Source organism: Hoplias malabaricus, chromosome 4 (assembly GCF_029633855.1).
Source record: "Hoplias malabaricus isolate fHopMal1 chromosome 4, fHopMal1.hap1, whole genome shotgun sequence".
Lineage (NCBI taxonomy): Eukaryota > Metazoa > Chordata > Actinopteri > Characiformes > Erythrinidae > Hoplias > Hoplias malabaricus.
The window spans coordinates 30,722,462-30,741,612 of record NC_089803.1 but is presented as its reverse complement, the minus strand read 5'-3'; the positions used below and the strand labels follow the sequence as shown (position 1 = coordinate 30,741,612).

The following is a 19,151-nucleotide window of genomic DNA, read 5'->3' as shown; positions in this document are numbered from 1 at the left end:
GAGATGCTCAGTGTTCAGAAGGAGAGACGAGACACCCTATGCTTGTGTATGCTGAACCACATCAGCCTCAGCTTTAAAACTAGTCTCCTAGTGAACTAAAAGACTGAAATAATGAATGGGTTACTCATACACCGCTGTGCAGTATCAGACTCCAACCTTTTTTTTTTAATGTATTTACAGACAGCATGGCCATTAAGGACAAGTTATTCCTTTTTAGGAGATTTTCTTCAAAGGAGATTAGATATAGGATAATCTACTTGCATAAGGAAAGAGAGAGTCAAAGGAAAATAAGTGGAATAAAACAGGAGTTTCCAAAACTGGAGTTCAAAACATTATTAAAAGATAGTGAGAAAATGGGACTCCTTACAACTCTAGACCACAAAGACTGTCACCATAAGAAGAACAGCACTTCAAGCTTTCATCTTTAAGAGATCTTTGAGAAAAATCAAGCTCCACTTTTGCTTCAGATCTGAGAAACATTGACGACTGTGAGAAGTATAAATTCCAGCTAACTTCTGCGACTGAACTTTGAAAGTGCAGAAAATGATTACAGTAAGGGAAAAAATGTGTACATAATAAATACGGTACAAATATGTATTTGTTGATAATGCTGTACAAATTTCTATAAAAAGGATTAAAAATGTCAAAGGAGCTCTGACATTTGAACAAGGCAACACAGCAACCCTGTGTATCTCTTATTACAGTATCACTGACACTGTTTCATTAATGTGTGGAGTGAGAGTAACATCAAAGTTTTTAGCATTAAATATAATCCTCAGTTCAACTGTAGGTCACATTATTTTGAAAATCCACACATTTGTACACACACACAGTCACCCATATACACACTTTTTTTCAGCCTCTGCAACTGCAGAGATATCCCACATCCTCTTTCAAACGCTGGGCCGAGCTGAGCAGAGTCTGGTCACCCCAGGGGGAACAGCTTTAGTTTAGTAAATAAACAGATAAATAAATTCACTAAATTTTTCAGAGCTTCTCTCCCTTACCCACTCTCCCTGGCCCCACGGAGGCAAATTTAGTTTTCTAACAAAGAATAAACATTCCTGAGTGTTATGTAAGCACTTCATAGAAGGTAATTACTGAAACGTGTGCGATAGAAAGAGAAATACTGAAAATGAATAGTGAAACACATAGTGACAAACTGAATAACCTTCATTTTTACGTGAGTACATGAATATATGCACATAAAGAAGTTATGGTGGTCAGAGGTGGTCAGATCTAGTTAGCTAGAGGGTGGTCTCAAGCTTTATTTGTGATGAGGCCAGAGTGGGTTCAGGTTTCATGTGGAGCTCAGCATGGATCAGGAGCAGATTAGTGTGGGATGGGAATATGTGAATGGGTAAAAACACAGGGGCAACTACATGCCTCTACTGACCTTTCACTGTCCAAGGGTGTACAGTGGTCAGTGACTGTATCATCTGTCGAAACCTCTTAAAAGTGAATGCACTCTGCTAACAGTGTAAACTCACAAGTGCACGCATCCAGAGTTTGTAATTCTTTCACAGCAAATTCATAGTTGCATCATGTGTTGTAATAAATATGAATTATCCATGTTTTCCCAGCACTGTTAAAAATAAAGGTTCCAAAATGGTTCTCTCCAGTTGTAGAATGGACCCATATAGAGAAATGGATTCTCCCATATTTTTTCAAAGTAAAAAGTTTGAAATTGTGTGTAAACATTGAGACAAGGCCTCAAAACATTGTTCGCTCCCCAGTCTATACAGTCTCTATATAGCAATAAAGCTGCAGCAGCTCATTTTGGATTCTAGGGTTAGGGTCTATTTATGTGGAAGCAACTAGAGAAATAAATGAACAAAGATCATTAACATCAGTGCTTCTCAAAGCATCCTGAGGTGATACACCAGATGAAAATTTACTGGATTCACTGAAAAAAAGAATTATTGAATTAATGAAAGTTTTCATGTGTAAATTACACAATCTCTTATTTTTCAGAATTTGAAAAAAAAAACATAATTGTTGTTTTGCATAAGAAAACTACCATGTGGGCAAATATCAACATAAATATCTGAAGAAGTGCACATCCATAGTAATAAATCCTGCCACCCCAGTTTCCAATTCCCAAGAAATATCTTACAATGTGGATTACAAAAGAAGGTAAGCCGTACAGAATTGTTGAAGGACTTTGTTCGCCACTTGCCAAAGAGATGACGAGACAAAGACCAAGTACTGTAACAAAATGGACGCTGAGCACAATCAGCAATTAAAGCTCACCAATCTAGTCCTGTCTACTGTATGTAGACTGTATGCCTGTGTACTGTATGCCTCTAAATTGGTAAGTGGTAAATACTGCCGTAAACACAGATTCCACACATTGATTTCACAGTGAACACTGACAAACGTCCAGAGTACAAAGTTTCATTTGAACAAAGTATTAGAAAAATGAACTATTATTAATCAGAATGTGTTTTTCAGAGCCTGAGTTCTGCCAAAGAGACATTATAAATAAGGAGATCGCCAGTTTCATCAGAAAGCGCTAATAAGCTTGCTGATATGTCATTGTGGCGCTAGTGGGGAAAAGCCACCCTTGATGTGGAGAGCTAACAGAACCAACCAAATTATTATTTTTTTAATATTTATTTTATTTTTTGGTTCTTTTCCATGTATACAGATCAGAGTCTGCACTCTTACGAGCATGTTAAAATAATATGGTAACTTTTTACCTTACCATTTTTCCACTTTAAGGTTTAACTTATTCTGCTGTGATTGATAAATAACAATCTCCATGATGAACACAGTTAAGTTATTCCTGCCTGTTTATGCCTAGTTTGGAGAAAACTCTACAGCCAACACATTTTTGTGTATTGTACAGAAACATTAATTGCTTTACCAGTACTTCCCCAGTCCTCTCCATATTCTACATGATCCTCCCTCTGATTTGCATTTTTAGGAAACAGAAAAGCATTTTGCTTTTCTCATGTACATGGGTCATAAATTGCATGTTAAGACATGCAGGTTATTTTGGTATATCACATGTGTGAAGAATGCATCTGCAGCAAAATGCGTAGTACATTAGTCCCTATGTAAACTGTGTAAACTCATGACCTCTTGTATATTTACAGTATTTACAGAGCTTTCACAACAAATTTATAGTCACCTTGTGTAGTAATAAATATAAATTATCCATATTTCTCTACTATCAGCTGGCAACCCTGTTCTCACATGGCTGCCTCTAACGACTCCTGAGTCGGGGGGGAGAGCGCTTGCCGGTGCGTTGAGGGACCATTTCTCTGTAATCATCGTTTGTTTAAGCGCTCGGCTGAATGAGTTTGTGTTGTGCAGCATCTTAGCCATAACAATAGCGCTTATCGGGCTGCACTCCCTGCGGTACAATTAAAATTCCATCAGAGTCTCCAATCTGCCTGGCAGCCATGCCTGCTGTTTGTGTGCCCTTCCTGGGCCCACGTCAATCCCCGTGGCTGCCATGTATTATTCAGGAGCTGCCAGCCAGTGCTGGGGACTCACCTGGAGCCTCCAAGGCCCAACAAAGTAGCGCAGCACTGGGGAAACATACTGCATGGTGGTGGCTTTCTGCTTTATCTCCCATCTACAGAAACATAGTCTCATCAAACACAGACCTGCCCTGACCTCCAGGTAAATTTCCTTCCCCGGACCATCCCTCTCCCCATGTTTTCATTCTCTGCTCTGCCATTCGTGCCAAAAACCTCTGCTTCGGATTTCATCATGCTCTCTTTTTTTCTTTTTTTTTTTTTTTTGGTCTGTCTTGACACTAAGACAGTGTAATTTCCATGTCCTCTAAAACTAATTTGGATGCAAATCTGCTATTTGCAGCGAACTCTGTGGCTGTGTGGTTGGAGGGAACCTGTGGATCCAGCCGAGTTGGGTTGCTTTTAGTTAAAACCAATTAGAAATGACCAGAAATAACAGCGCCTGGAGATGAAGAAGTCATTTTTCTCTTTAACCTCCCCGGAGAGAGAGGGGCCTCTCCACGGAGTTACTTAAGTGTTTTAGAATATTAGTGGGGGCAGATGATGAGAATCATTGTGCTTTTTTAATCATTGCATTTTTGCATTTGGAAGTTTATGAAAGTGTAATAAGTGTGTCAGCGTAGAATGTTGGAATGACTTTGACAGAACAAAACTTGAGAAAAGATTTGTCCTTTGCTCTGATTCTGATTATACAATTGATAGCTTCCATCTTTTATTTTTCACGCTATTGTAGTATGTAAGAAAAATATACAGTTTGGGAGTTTATTTTTTTGCTGTTTACAATTCCTCTCTGTACTTGGTGTGCTTACTACCTTTCTCAGCTTGTAGTGATATCATTTTCAAAGCGGTGCGTGATTGATTGAACTGGTCTGAAGTGTGAGTATGATGAGATTGAAGTGTACTGCACTCTGAAGTGGAATGCAGTATGGTGGTTGCTTTTATATATCGCTGTATTACACCAGGATCCTCATGCTCTAATCATCCTGACCTCAGAGTCTCATCCACTCCATAAAGCACTAATGATGGGGTAACACCACTGCATCATGTTCAGAGCTCACCAGCAACCTATTACCACCCATACATTATCTGCACGAGTCCATGTAAATGTAACCTTTTATTAGACTGATATGGATTAGGACTGTAGATGGATGATATTAAGTACATGTATTATATTTATATTAAACAAGTACAAACAAAAATAAATAAAATTGGCATGCAGTGAGATTCATATCTTACTGTATTGTTTTTTCTTTCCAAAGAAGTCAGCTATGTTTTTGTGGTTGTGATTCTACATATGACCCAATTATTTATGTTATTTAGTCCCAAATAAACCTTTTGTTTAATTGTCTGACTTACAGGGGGTTACTTGTAATATATAGTGTATTTATATCTTTACAATAACCTACATTTAGTTTGACTCAGAGCATAGAAAATGCCCAAGGGCTTCTAGCATCTGTGAAGAAAAATGCATTGTTTCTGACCTGTAAAGTACTGCTGTGCCTAAGAAACCAAAATGTCTTGTATAATTTAGAACTTGTGATAAATGATTCATAAAAGGCCATTTCGAACAGTAGGTAAAGCCAAACTGCGCCTTTTTATTTGTAAATCTCAAATGCACAAATCATCTCAGTGTATGTTTCCCAAAGTGGCCTCCATTATTGATCATTACATGTAGTTAGGCATGTAATTCTCTCTCTAAACAGCTCATAGCTGAATTCCTGAACAATGCTGAGAAAGTGAAATCTAATGGTCAGAAACACGAATCAGGACGGGAATTCTTGCTTTCAGAGTGGATCTTCAACTTCGTCATCAGGTGAACATTCAGGAAAATTGCCACCAGTGTGTAACTGAGTTGTTTGTATTTGGGTGATCAACATCTGGTAGTAATCTTGTCAAAAATGTAGTCTCTTACCATTCATATATGGCATGTTTTCCAGCCAGAAGACTTCCTTTGAGAATGTCTTCAGAGAATGTTGTGGCTTGTCTGAGGTTATGAAATGTAACTCTGACAGTGACTTCATTGCAGTGAATTTAGGAATTTCTTGAATATAATATAAAACTAATAAACTTTTGGCCATTAAAAACAATATCTTGCCCATTGCCTGTCATATGCAGATTTGTAGAGGCTCTGCTTTACTTTTTGACTTTTACTTTGGAGGGACTATATAGAGAACCTCTTGCGGTTTTTTAAAGGCTGGCCAAGTAGATTTAAAAATCCCTCCACTGAAATGTTCCTTACTGGAATCTAAAGTGGTTCTTCTATGGCATCACCCCAGAGTCCTCTTTGGTGCCTGTGATTTTATAAATGTTGTAGAACAAATTGTGCACACCACTGGCTTATGCAGGGTCCTGTTCCTTATGAGCCAAGACCAGAAATGGGCTCTTTGGACTGTTGGACTCCTCATCAACTCACGCTCAGGCGTGCCTTTCTTGTTGAAGCTGCACTTGCTGTGTCCTTGCACGGCCCAGAGAACCTCCATCCCCCCCTTGTCTCCCCAGACTGAGCAGTGAATGAGGATAAGTGAGGAGCAGCAGTCAATGAATCAAGCGGTCAGATCGGCAGCAGCCGGTTGGGGGAGAGAGAGAGAGAGAGAGAGAGAGAGAGAGAGAGAGGGAGAGAGAGGGAAAGGCATGCATCCCTCCACCCCCTGCGGGACAGGCCTCGCATTAGGCACTTCCTCGTCTGTGTGTTTCTGCCACAGGTTAAATGGATCGCTCCCATTAGCTCAGTGAGGGGACAGCTCCATTACATGAAGGAGACTGTAACTTTGAATGTCACGGTGCGCTGAACCCCACAGCAGCGTGGCCGCTCCCCCCCGTGAGAGGAGGCAGCCTGACAATAACCATCCATGATCATCATCTTCTGTCAAGCGCTAAGGAAGCTGGAATTATGACGTACGGCCTGCCTGGTGGACCGCAGTGCTACATGACAAGCTCCTCCACTGAGGGGGCCACTCCACTACCCTGCTTGTAAACAGCTGATTGCAGAACAGTACGCATGCTGTGTTATGAAGTTTAGGGCAGGGCATAGTAGTGATCTTGTCCTAAAAACAGTGTATACACAGTGTATAAACCTTCCCGTGTATACTATATGTCAAAAAGTTTGTAAACTCTCTTTTTCAGTTCAGGATCAAGATGCTTTTTCAGTGATATACAAGTACACGTTCACAGAAGTAACCATGAAACACAGTCCGGACGAAAACCAGTAAATAAAAGCAACCAATGAACACACAATAACTACAAATATATGTGTTTATTGAGGTGCACTCGTGGACACCAGATGTTTAATGTTGAACACACGGCTTGTAATCTCTTCATAATAAAACATGGAATAAAATAAAATAAAATGGGACCCACTACAGCAGCTGCATATGAAGAGTCAGCTAGAGGGGGATAATGGCCCCTTCAGAGTTGGACTCTGGAGTAGTGGCACTGCATTCCCCAAAGTGATTGAGGTCCATTCATTACTTTTGAAATGGTGTTGGAATGGTGATGGAGGTCCAAAATAATCATCCAACATCAGTACCTCAGGTCTAAAACCTTGGCAGAAGACTGTGAGGGCTGCACAGAGAAATGTTTGATTTATTTATTCATTTATCTGGCCTAGGTTTCATAAATGTTACAGTTTACTCCTTTTTGTAGAAACACAGATTCTTAAGTTACTGAATATTTAGCCTGCAGTTTAAAGGGTTTTAACAAGGAACATGGTTTTGTAACAGGTAAAAAATGTCGAGTTACAGCTCTGTCTCTCTCTGCTCTCCATCAGTGACTCAGACACGTTTAACTGGCCTGAGAGTGGGAGGTTAGCTCCATGCGGTTAGAAATGGTAAATGTGAACTTCAAACAGTTAGTGACATGCTCAGCATAAGGAATACGCTGTTGGTGAAGCCCGTAGAGAAGGCTGAATATTTCTGCTAGGATTTTGTAAGGCTGCAGGTCGTACAGAGTGTATTGCCTGCTTTGCAGTAGCACTTGTTATTCCCAAGACGGAGTATTCACTAATTGCTGACCTCAGTATTATTGTTCTGTGTATAGTATTGCATACCCATAATGGGGGGGGGGTGCTTTCAGACATTAAACAATTGAGGCACTTGTTCATCTGAGGTGTTACAGTGCTGGAGGTAAAAGATCAGAGATTAAACAAGTCACAGTGTACGACACCTGGGTGTGTTTCAGACATCTTTTGCAATGGCTGATGCAAAGAGCAGAAATGATCATGAATAACTCTTTACCCTTGAGCTGACTTTCATGAGGCTCGTGATGAACCGTAACAAGCACATTTTTGCGCCGGTATTAATGTTCTCATAACATCTGAGAACAGCCATTCAGGTACATTTACCTTCACTGTGTTATTTTCATCACACTTCTCTTTCATTATGGCAGGCTTTTTTAACCGGCAGGCCAGGAATGTGAGGGAGGGGGGGAGGAGGGAGGAATTTAAAGGAGAGAAGTAGAAAAATCAGAAATAAAGAGGGAATAAAAAAGAAAAAAGGAAAAGAGAGAGAAACTGACTAACAATGCAGGTACATTTATCTTCAGACTGTTATTGTCATCAGGCCTCTCTATCATTGTGGTAAGGTTTTAGCTCGTGTGGATCATTAAAAGGAATGAAGGAGGAAAATATGAGATTAAAAAAGAAAGGGAATATGATAATGGAAATAAAGAGGTAAGAAGAAATGAATGATGGAGGAAGAACTAGGCATAATCAGAGAAGGAAGGATTTATAAAAGGAAATTAAAAGAGAGAGACAAAGAAAATACCTAGGTCTGTTTTTTTACATCTCATTTTCTTGAGACGTTTCCTTCATTGCAAACTTTTTGTAAACATTCTGAGAGAAATGAAGGAAGCAAGCAACAAAGGAAAGTCTTTCTGCTGCCCTTGTCATTGTTGATCATCAGAAAGTGCAGCAGTACTATGGCAATTCTGAAATGGAGAGAGACAGAGCCGTCCCAGTGTTCTCCTTTGAAGCCGTGTGGGTGAGCTTTTTCCATCTGTCAAGGATGAGTTCACCTCCAAACTGACCCCTGCACCCTGTCCTCCAGCGGAGCAGACATAACCTGGCAGGCATCAGCAGTGTCAGGGCCCAGACCCAACCACCTCCAGCTCCAACCTCCACACTTCTCTCTGCCACTGCTTCCCTGCCCCCTCCCCTCTCCCCCTCTAATCAGACTCTGCTGAATGACACTCAGAGGAGGAAGTGGGCTCGGACTCCACCCCTCCCTCTTCCCCTCGCCCTCCCCTGCTCCCTCACCCCTTCACAGCAACAGGCCATTTTTCCTGAGCCAGGCCCTAGCCCTCTTTCTGACAGTAATGATTTCCGAGCAAGTATACTTTTCTTGTGTTAAGATTGGCTTTCATATCTCTAAGTGACATTGACAGAATGGCTGTTGTGCTTTGGGAAGGCTGAGAGACAGACAGATCGCTGATATGGACAGGGGAATAGGGACGGAGGAGGAGGCATACAGAGCAGGTGGGAGGACAGGGCCAGGGGGGGATGACTGATAGTGCAGACACAGACCAGGATCAGACTACCGCTTCACAGTTTATGAACTTCCAGTAGTATTTTCATAACCAGATTTGTATTTGTATTGTTTGGCTCACACCAGAATGCATTTCTGCATTAGTCACACACTGATAGCACCTCAGGCTTATTCTGTGCTCTGTCGATTCTATCTCTGTGGTCAGCTCTCACAGGTGCACTTCCACAAGCACGTTTTCACTCTACACCTCCAATTAACACGTGGCTCAACATCTTCACACTTCCTGAGTCTCAGTGAAATGAAAGTTATAGCAAAAACGTCGGGGCATAGGTTTCTGATTTCTGTCTCACTTGCACATTGTAGTACATTACACACAATTTGCTGATTCAGTATCTCACAAAAACAAAATATAAAAATAATATATATAAACTGATCATTTGCAAAATATATGGTATATTTCTATGGATAGTTTTATTTAGGTGAAATGTAGCAAACAAATAAATGTTTGCAGAATTGCCGTATTTCCATTTCCTGCAGGTGATGTGTTCATTTGATCAGATATTCCACACTACCTATAGTCATTTGTATTTGAATGTGGGTGTCCATACTTTTGCGCATTTTATTAGTATTGTCACATTTAGTGTGTATTGGTAAATATCACGGGCGGCACGGTGGCGCAGCAGGTAGTGTCGCGGTTACACAGCTCCAGGGGCCTGGAGGTTGTGGGTACAATTCCCGCTCCGGGTGACTGTCTGTGAGGAGTTGGTGTGTTCTCCCCGTGTCTGCGTGGGTTTCCTCCGGGTGCTCCGGTTTCCTCCCACAGTCCAAAAACACACGTTGGTAGGTGGATTGGCGACTCGAAAGTGTCCGTAGGTGTGAGTGTGTGAGTGAATGTGTGTGTGTGTCTGTGTTGCCCTGTGAAGGACTGGCGCCCCCTCCAGGGTGTATTCCCACCTTGCGCCCAATGATTCCAGGTAGGCTCTGGACCCACCGCGACCTTGAACTGGATAAGCGTTTACAGAGAATGAATGAATGAATGAATGAATGGTAAATATCACAATACTCACAAAAGTGAAAGAAAAACTAAATTTACCTATCTGTAGATCTACCAGTATTTATGTATTAAAACATGCACCTCATGAAACTGATACATTAAAATGTAAAAACTGTAACTGTTCCTTTCAGATTGAGCACATTTTATCACAATGTTCCAATACCACAGGAGACTAAAGGTTCAGTGGTCATATACACAGCAAATTAAATGTATATATGTATTTACATTGTATTTACACTGTAACCCATGCTTTCACTACCACCTGTAAATACATTGTGTGTGGTGGTTGTTTGGGGGGCAGGGTCAGTGGTTCTGTAACAAATTCTTCAACATCAAAATATGGATCAATAAATTTAAGCAAAATTTTTGAAAAAGACAAATTGAGGCCTTCCCTCTATAATTGAGTGGGAGTAAACATTTTGGAACTAACAAATGTATCTGTAAGATGGTCAGTTATGTTCATGGAGGGATAGGATATTAAACGTCAGTGTTCAGTAGTAATAACGGTAATGACATCAGGCATTTTCAAGTATTTGGGTCGGTCCCGAGTTTTGACTCACTCTATATTGCAGTATAATCACAGTATGATGTTTTGGCTGTATTGTATAGCTGTAAAGTGCACCTTTTTATTTTAGCACTTTGCATGCCATGAATGATGAATGTAAAAAAATATATAAAAAACTTTATATATATTATAATGTTGTGCGTGTGTCTTTGATGTGGTTTGGAGGTTCACTGTTGCCAAAATACATAATACAGCCAATAAAAATGGGCATGGATGAAATGACTAATTCCCTTGGACTCCTGAAGGTATAATTCCACCCCATTACACAAGAAATCTTCCCTCGATGGTGTAAGGCACACTGGCTTTGGAATTAGGTTAGTGGCGCTCGACACACACCATGCCCAGAGCTCCATTCATGTCACTATTAGCCTCTGCTTGACGTCATGGTTGGCTAATGGGGGCTAAAGCTGCTGCTGACTGCTGTGTGATTTGATTGCAGGCAGGAGTTACAGGAGGATTACTGGCTCTTTGCTGTCTTGCGTAATGCTGCAGTTGGATGCACTTCTGGCTCTGAGTTTGCTCGGGCTGGAAGGTAGCTCTGTGAGTCTGGGCTCTGGGCAGCTACTTAGTTGTTGTATCCTCTCATGTTTGTGTTTGTACATGTGTGATTCCTTCCATGCTGCTCTTTGACTTCTACTCTCCAACCCCCAAAAGGTGTCTGAAACATCACTCTCTCTGTCCTGACCAACTCTCTATTCAGTTTATGTTTTTTTTTTTTTTTGTTTTTTTGTAAGGAATTATCAAATCACATCAGCTTCCTGTCCCCTGGGTTTCAAACGCAAGCAATTCAGAAATTAGGCATTACTTTCCGCATGACAAGTGGGATCTATTAGTGCACTCTCGCCCCATGGAGCATGAGTGTGCCCAGTCCACATGGGACTTTCTCCCATCAAAACACACATCCACACACACACACACACGCATGATTAGGCTGGCACAGAAGTAATCACCAAATTAAAAAACATGTCACAGAGCATACAAACACTTGTTTTTATTACTGTAACACAATAAATACTACTTAAATATAGCTTACAAACACCATTTCCAGAAAATCTGGGATTCTGTGAATATTGTAAATAAAAAAAGAATGCAATGATTGATAATGCAAATGATTTAAAACCTACATTCAGTTAAAAACAGTAAAACTATATTTAGAATGTTATAAAAGGAAAGAGGAAATCTATTTTTTTTTAAGAAATATGCTCATTTTATATTTGATGCCAATATCAAAACAGAACTGAACGTTTGAGCAGCTGAAATCCTTTAACAAGGAGGAATTGGAAAACAGTGCACTTTCAAAATTACAGTGACTGGTCTCCTCAGTTCCCACACGTTTACTTACTCAGTTTTGTCATTCATAATGTTGACTTTGTACTCTTTTCTATTGTTAATAGGATTTACATTATTTGCACATGATTGCCGTTTGTTTACATTTGTTTACATTTTGTCCCAAAAGTTTGTCACTTAAGTTTTGGAAGTGTGGTTTGTAATAGTAAAATTCTAAGCCTTTTCCTGTTTAAGGAGCTTTTTTGTCTGGATCTTCTAGACTCAAACTCATACAGGATTTTCAGATGCACTTGTCCATAAGAGAAAAGAGCCATGGCACACTGACTGTGGACAGGAGCTCTGTATAGTGCACTGGTTTGTAAGGTCAGACTCAGGTGCACTCCTAGCCTGTGGGCTTCAGTTACCGCCATAGAAATACATTCCACACATGCTCCACTCTTTATTCTCTCTACACAAAGGTCAGTCATGACAGTAAGGCTATTGGCTGGTTGGTATTGTGACTGCATGCTGACCTGGTTGACCTTGCGTGGGCACAGCCTGTAGCATCGCTGGGCAACTTTGTCACAGTCAACAGCAGATTTTGGCCTCGGGTCAATGTCAGGACTCAGTACAGCTACAGTTCAGTGTGGCTCTGTGCACTATTTTGCTACTTCATTTGTTTGTACTGCTCAGAGTATTGTTCCTTTAACACACACATAAGCCACGTTAAAGAATTAATATTATTGTTCCATTTATTTATTTTTTATTATCTATATTTTAATTTTCTAATATTTTATTTTTATTTAGTTTGTAATATTGTATAATTGTTCCTTTAATCAACTTTCTCTTTCTCTTTTCTTTTCAGGTATTTCTGTAACAAAGAAGACACATACTTGTGAGTACTGAATGTTCTGAAACCATAATTATATTTTTTGATTAGCCTAAAGCTAAGGAACACACACACACACACACACACACACACACACACACACACACACACTAAACATTTTATTGTTGTAGTTTTCAAGGAAATTAAATTCCTGGGTTTAATGGTTAAGCAGCTAATGCACATTTCTCTCAACGCAGGTAAAGTAAAATGTATCTGTCTTTTTGAACTAAATCTTCAGACTGGTGAAACAACTTTGTCATTGCCACTTGAAGTGATTTCGCTTCTTCAAACAGATCATATGACTGTTTTATTCCAGTCCTTCAGACAGTGCTCTGTTGTCTTTGCTGCTTGCAACTGAAAAACAAGGATGTGGTTTGTATGTGACCTTTGCAAAGGAGGTTAAAAACTCTAAACTGCCTTTCATACTCTAGCTTTGAGAGATAGAGATCAGCAAATAGCAGGGGACAGTGTGGAGGACTCGACATGGTGTTCATGTGACCTTTGAAAATTCAGCAAATCTTACAGATTAAGGTTTTCTGTATCGCCAGTGTTCCCCACTCAAAAGCTGTTCCAGGATGCACTGAATAGGGAGCCTTAGCACAGCATCTTAAAAATAAACAAGGTCTTTTGAGCTGTTCCACAGAAAAATTAATTTTGGTTTCCTAAAGAATTTTTCAGAGGGTGACATTCATAAATGAAGTTTAGAAACATGAGTGAGAAGAAGCTCCACAAGTGTAAAAAGCTAGAATAGTGAGATACTGTGTTTTTTGGAGTGATTAAGCACCATCCAATACCTTTGGGATGAGGCAGAGTGATGTTTTTAATCCAGAACTTATCGTCTAAAATCAGCACCTGGCCTCACTAATGCTCTTGTAGTGGAATGTAATTATTTTCTTACAGCGGTGTACCATCATGGGGTGTAAAGCTTCCCCAGAGGAGTAGAGGCAGGTACTATGGATAAAGAGGGAAAATGTTTTGATAAACCTATTACTCCCCTTGATTTCAGAAGAAAAACCATGTCCAAGTAAAGTTTCTTTATATGTAATCAGATAACAGGTTATGACTGTGTTTTAGACGTATTGTCAAAAGTTTTTGCTCGTCTGCCTCGCATGCATCTGAACTTGAGTGACATCCCATTATTAATCTATAGGGCTTAATATGATATCGGCCCACCCTTTACAGCTATAACAGCTCTTCTGGGAAGGCTTTTTCCTCAAGATTTATAAGTTTGTTTATGGGTATTGTTGACCATTCTTCCAGAAGCGTCTGACACTGATGGTCTGACACTGATGTTGGGCGAGAGCCCGGCTCACAGTCTCCACTCTAATTCATCTCTATGGTGTTATTTCGGGTTGTGGTCAGGACTGTGCAGGCCAGTCAAGTTCTTCCACACCAAACCCACTTATTCATTTCATTAAGGACCTTGCTTTGAGCACTGGTGCACAGTCTTGTTTGAACTGGAAGGAGTCATCACCAAAGTGTTCCCACAAAGTTGGGAGCATGAAAATGTCCAAAATCTCTTGGTATGCTAAAGCATTAAGCTTTCATTTCACTGGACTCACTGGAACAGCTGCTTGGCCATGGAAACCTATCCCATGAAGCTCTCTATGCACTGTTCTTGAGCTAATATGCAGTCCACATGAAACATGGAAGTCTGTAGCGATATGGCAACCTATGCACACTATGCGCCTCAGCATCTGCTAACCCAGCTGTCATTTTATGTGGCGTACCACTTTGTGGTTGAGTTGCTGTTGTTCCCAGTTGCTTCCACTGAAATATTTAGTAGTGAGGAAATTTCATGATTGGACTTGTTGCACAGGTGGAATCCTATCACGGTACCATGCTGGAATTCACTGAGACCCTAAGTGCGACTGATTCTTTCAAATGTAGATGCACTCTGCATGCCTAGGTACTTGGTTTTATTTACCTGTGGCCATGGAACTGATGGGAACACCTGAATTCAAAGATTTAGATGGGTGAGTGAATACTTTTGGCCAATATAGTGTGTGTACATATATACAACTATAAAATCAATTTTGACCTATCACAGTTTAGGAAAGACTGGTGTAGGTTTAAAGAAATTTTCATCTGAACAAACATTATTTCTAAGTTCTTATTTTCCGTAATACAATACTATCATATTCTGTGCTGTTGAAATACCCTTCAAATATCTCTTTACATATCTCTGCTCAGTGGCTGTCTTTATTGGAAAGGACATGTTTTACTGTGTCTTTTCCTGTTCTGCTTGAGTAAAGGTAGAGTGTTAGTCTTTCTTCCTTTCATCCAGTGGCCTACTGCTATCTTAATTAGAGCCCTGATCGGCCCTGCTTAAGCGCGAGGAAGCAAAATCAAAGAGCATGTTTCAGGAGAGCGGGTTCAAAGGCGCGGACACAGGCCGGACTGCACTATTTAATCTCAGTGAAAGAAATGGTAATGATGCGTGTCACAGAGTGAAAGGGGAGAGAGCGAGTGACTGAAGTGCGGCGGAGGCATGCCGGGGCCGAGGTCTTGGGTCAAAGCCATGCTGTTCGCTAGAGAGGATTCAAAGGACATGTAATGGTGGGAGGAAAAGGTCTCGTCAGTTACAAGGAGAACAGACATTTTTATAGACCATAATGTGCTAATGAGGGTTAGGTAAAGTCTGGCACCTTCTAACGACAGCATCTTTGTGTGGATGGAAGTGTTGCTGCTTATGATAGATGTGTCCCAATATTTTGCTGTATGAGAGCTACCACACAGCATATTGCATTGCTGTCAACATTGCATTATGTCAGGTGACAACATTTAATGCTGGGTCATACATTGGCCATTTCTTTAGATCAAATATCATTTCGGAATGTTGTTTCAGTGCTCAGTTTATTTGAACAAATCAATAATTGCACAACACTAATGAATTGCCAATGAAACTTTAAGTAAGATAGGGCTATTTGTGCAGGCTTTTACTAGACCCTGCACATGTGGATAGGGAACCCTTTACTGTATCAAACGAAGTGTGCATTAACAAGCACACACACACATACACACACCCCGCACACTCTTTCAGCTCATCTTTCCACACTTGCCTGAGTGATCAAACCCCTGGAAGCGGGCCGCCAGTCCCTTCATCAATATAAATTACAGGGGCAGCTGTTGGCTGGCAGACACCCCTCTCTCTCCCCCTCGCTCAGCCACCAGCTCAGACCGTAATAAGAAGAACTCCTCTCCGGAAGATAATGGATACTTCACTCTTCCCTCTGATGACCCCTGCTATGACCACTTCTCCCTCCATTCACTGCCTTTCACCTTCCCTCCAGGTCTGCTTAAAGGCAAACTCAAACAGCCAGAGAGCCAACGTATAAAAAGGGAAAATTTTGGCTGATATGAGAAAACACTGTAAAATTAAAGATCAAGAACATATTTTCACCATATATTTAACCAGCTGTAAACAATCTTTTACCATATATGTACACAATTACATCTGTTGCTTTGTATATCATTAACCCCCTTTCAGCTTGTTCTCCAATGGTGAGGACGCCCAAAGGCTACCAGACAGCAGACATTATTTGGGTGGTGGATTATTCTCAACACTGCAGTAGCACTAATATAGCACTGGTTTTCTAGTGTGCATTAATGTGTTTTGCTGACACGAGTCGATCAGATACAGCAGTGTTGCTAGAGTTTTTAAATACTGCTCTATCACTAGACACAGTTACCTTGGTCCACATTGTAGATGTAAATTCAGAGACAGGAGCTCACCTGTTGCTGCACAATGTGTGTTGGTCATCCTCTAATCCTTCATCGGTGGACAAAGGACATTGTTGGCTGGATATTTTTTGATTGGTGGACTTTTCTTGGTCCAGTTGTTGTACAAACACTTGTGATGCCCACAAAAGTTGTACTACATATATCCCACTTTTTGTATTAAATAAATGCAGGGAAGAAGCTGCAATTATTTTTTCAACAATTTGTAATGGAATTCATGGTTGAATTATTATTAAATGTAATAATCTCTTGAATTGCTTAAAATTGTTCGACCTTGACCTTGTCAGAAACTACTTTCTGAAAACCAAAGGTGGTTTTAGAATCTCATATAAATCTCCACACTCTGCGGTTCACAGTTCACTATCACATAAACCTTTACTTTGCATTTGAAGCTGGCAGATTTATTGAGCCCTGTATTTATTTAGTCATCCACAAGGCCATGCCGTCCATGTGGGCAGCCAGGTAATTTCCTTAGATAAACGGTGGCATTTTAATAGTGAGTTGATATTAGACAGAGTCTGGACATGGGTCAAGCAGTGAGGACGGGACTGTTGTCTGAGGAAAAAGTGAGCTACTAAACTGACAGCAATAAGAAACCACAAGCCATTCATTGTTTACACTGTTGCAATGAGTGAGTATAAATTATGGCCAGCAGAGGATTAATTCAACTTTTAGTAAATACACTGTGTGTTTGTAGTTATTCCTATCTTGTGCTGTAGGCTCCAGTCTGAATGTCTGTGAGAGCAGTTAGTATTGTTGTAACCTGTTGAGGAAATGACAGGACCAAGAGATAAGCTGCAGAAGATGATTGTACATGATAGCCCAGGCCTTTATCTGTCTTTGTGTGTGTTTTCTGTTCATGTGTGCATGCATGTCTTTGTGTCCTTATATACTCGGGGCAAAATGTCAAGGCCAGCAAAAAATGTATAAATGATATTTTGGAAAAGCTTCAATAGCATTTTTACTTTTTGAAAGAACAATGCCATTTATTTTACTTCTACAGATTTTAGCCAGGATTAGGCTTAGTGTTTGATTCTCCCCAGTAATTAGTCACACAATGCCACCAACCTGCGGGAGTGAAGATAAGAACACGGTTTCACTAAGACACCTGAAGCCAGCAACTGCTTATTTTAATATGCCACTGAACAGCTTGATTCCACCCAGCCAGAGGGTGGCCTGTTAAGGCCTGCTGTGCTATCTTGGACTCCTGGACATGGATGGCTAAAGCATCATTGGGGATCAAACTGGCAATCCTATGCTGATTGGACCAACACGTAGACTGCTGCACCACTCCCAAGCCTCTCTCTTATATATTTATAAAAATATATATAAAATGTGGGCGACACGGTGGCGCAGCAGGTAGTGTCGCAGTCACACAGCTCCAGGGGCCTGGAGGTTGTGGGTTCGATTCCCGCTCCGGGTGACTGTCTGTGAGGAGTTGGTGTGTTCTCCCCGTGTCCGCGTGGGTTTCCTTCGGGTGCTCCGGTTTCCTCCCACAGTCCAAAAACACACGTTGGTAGGTGGATTGGCGACTCGAAAGTGTCCGTAGGTGTGAGTGAATGTGTCTGTGTTGCCCTGTGAAGGACTGGCGTCCCCTCCAGGGTGTATTCCCGCCTTGCGCCCGATGATTCCAGGTAGGCTCTGGACCCCCCGCGACCCTAAATTGGATAAGCGGTTACAGATAATGGATGGATGGATATATAAAATGTAAGTAGTAGGGGTGGGCGATATGACCCTAAAATAATTAGGGTCTTTTGGCCATAACGATATTATTGACGATATGATGAAACACTAACATGGATATATAACCTCTTAGAAATTCTGGAGTGTACACCTCTCCCGGTTACTCAAACGGTTATTCATATAATTTGTAATTAAACTGTATAATATATACATAATGAAATAATGTGTGTGACCTCAGGTCCTGATGTTGGATATAAACATTTGTATGTGTGTATGTGTGTGTATGTGTGTGTGTGTGTGTGTGTTTGTGTGTGTGTGTGTGTGTGAGACAGAGAGAGAGAGTTTGGCAGGCTCTCTGTGCAGAGATGCTCTGTGTGATTGCTGGTGTGAGAGTGTGTAGTGCACAGATAACAGTGTTTGTGTGTCTGTTGAATGCTCTTCAATGTAAAGGCTGAGTGGTGAAATCAGACATGTAGATGATATCATTCCTCTGTCTAGAAATTCCATTTACTTTGTTCAGCTGTTTTTTGCATTGTATGTCTTTTTTTCATCTCTTTCTTTTGCACCTATTTGTAATAACTTTCTTGTTTGTTGCCTGACAGTTGTTTACGTAACTAAACTTTATTTGCTGCACTGTGTCCTGTTTAGCTTTGTTTCTTTACAGAACAATTCATTAATTCATTAATTGTAATGTAAATAAATATAACTGTACTTTTTCCCTGAATGTAAGTTTGGACATTTTCTGTTGCTCAGTTCATTAAAGAATCTTCACACAATTTAACCTGCAGTGATATTTTCCAAACAGTGGGGAAGGTTGTGAGGATTTGATATGTCCATGTCAGTTATTTACAAATTATACTTGGGTATATTATACAGCTTGATATTACACTTGTCTGACACATACATGTGGCTTGTTTGTAGCAGAAGCTCTGTTTAAAAAAAAAAAATAAAAAACCTCTTCCATAAATTCAAAAGGAGAGTGATG

General features: G+C 40.5%; 1 protein-coding gene across 1 annotated transcript in view; it reads left to right on the top strand.

The window, feature by feature from the left end:
• roraa (RAR-related orphan receptor A, paralog a) overlaps nucleotides 1-19,151 on the top strand; it is a 282,907-nt gene that overhangs the window by 166,863 nt on the left and 96,893 nt on the right. Inside the window, exon 2 of the mRNA XM_066667463.1 lies at nucleotides 12,719-12,748. Within this exon, the coding sequence (XP_066523560.1) occupies nucleotides 12,719-12,748 (30 nt within the window). The remainder of the gene's footprint in view (nucleotides 1-12,718; nucleotides 12,749-19,151) is intronic.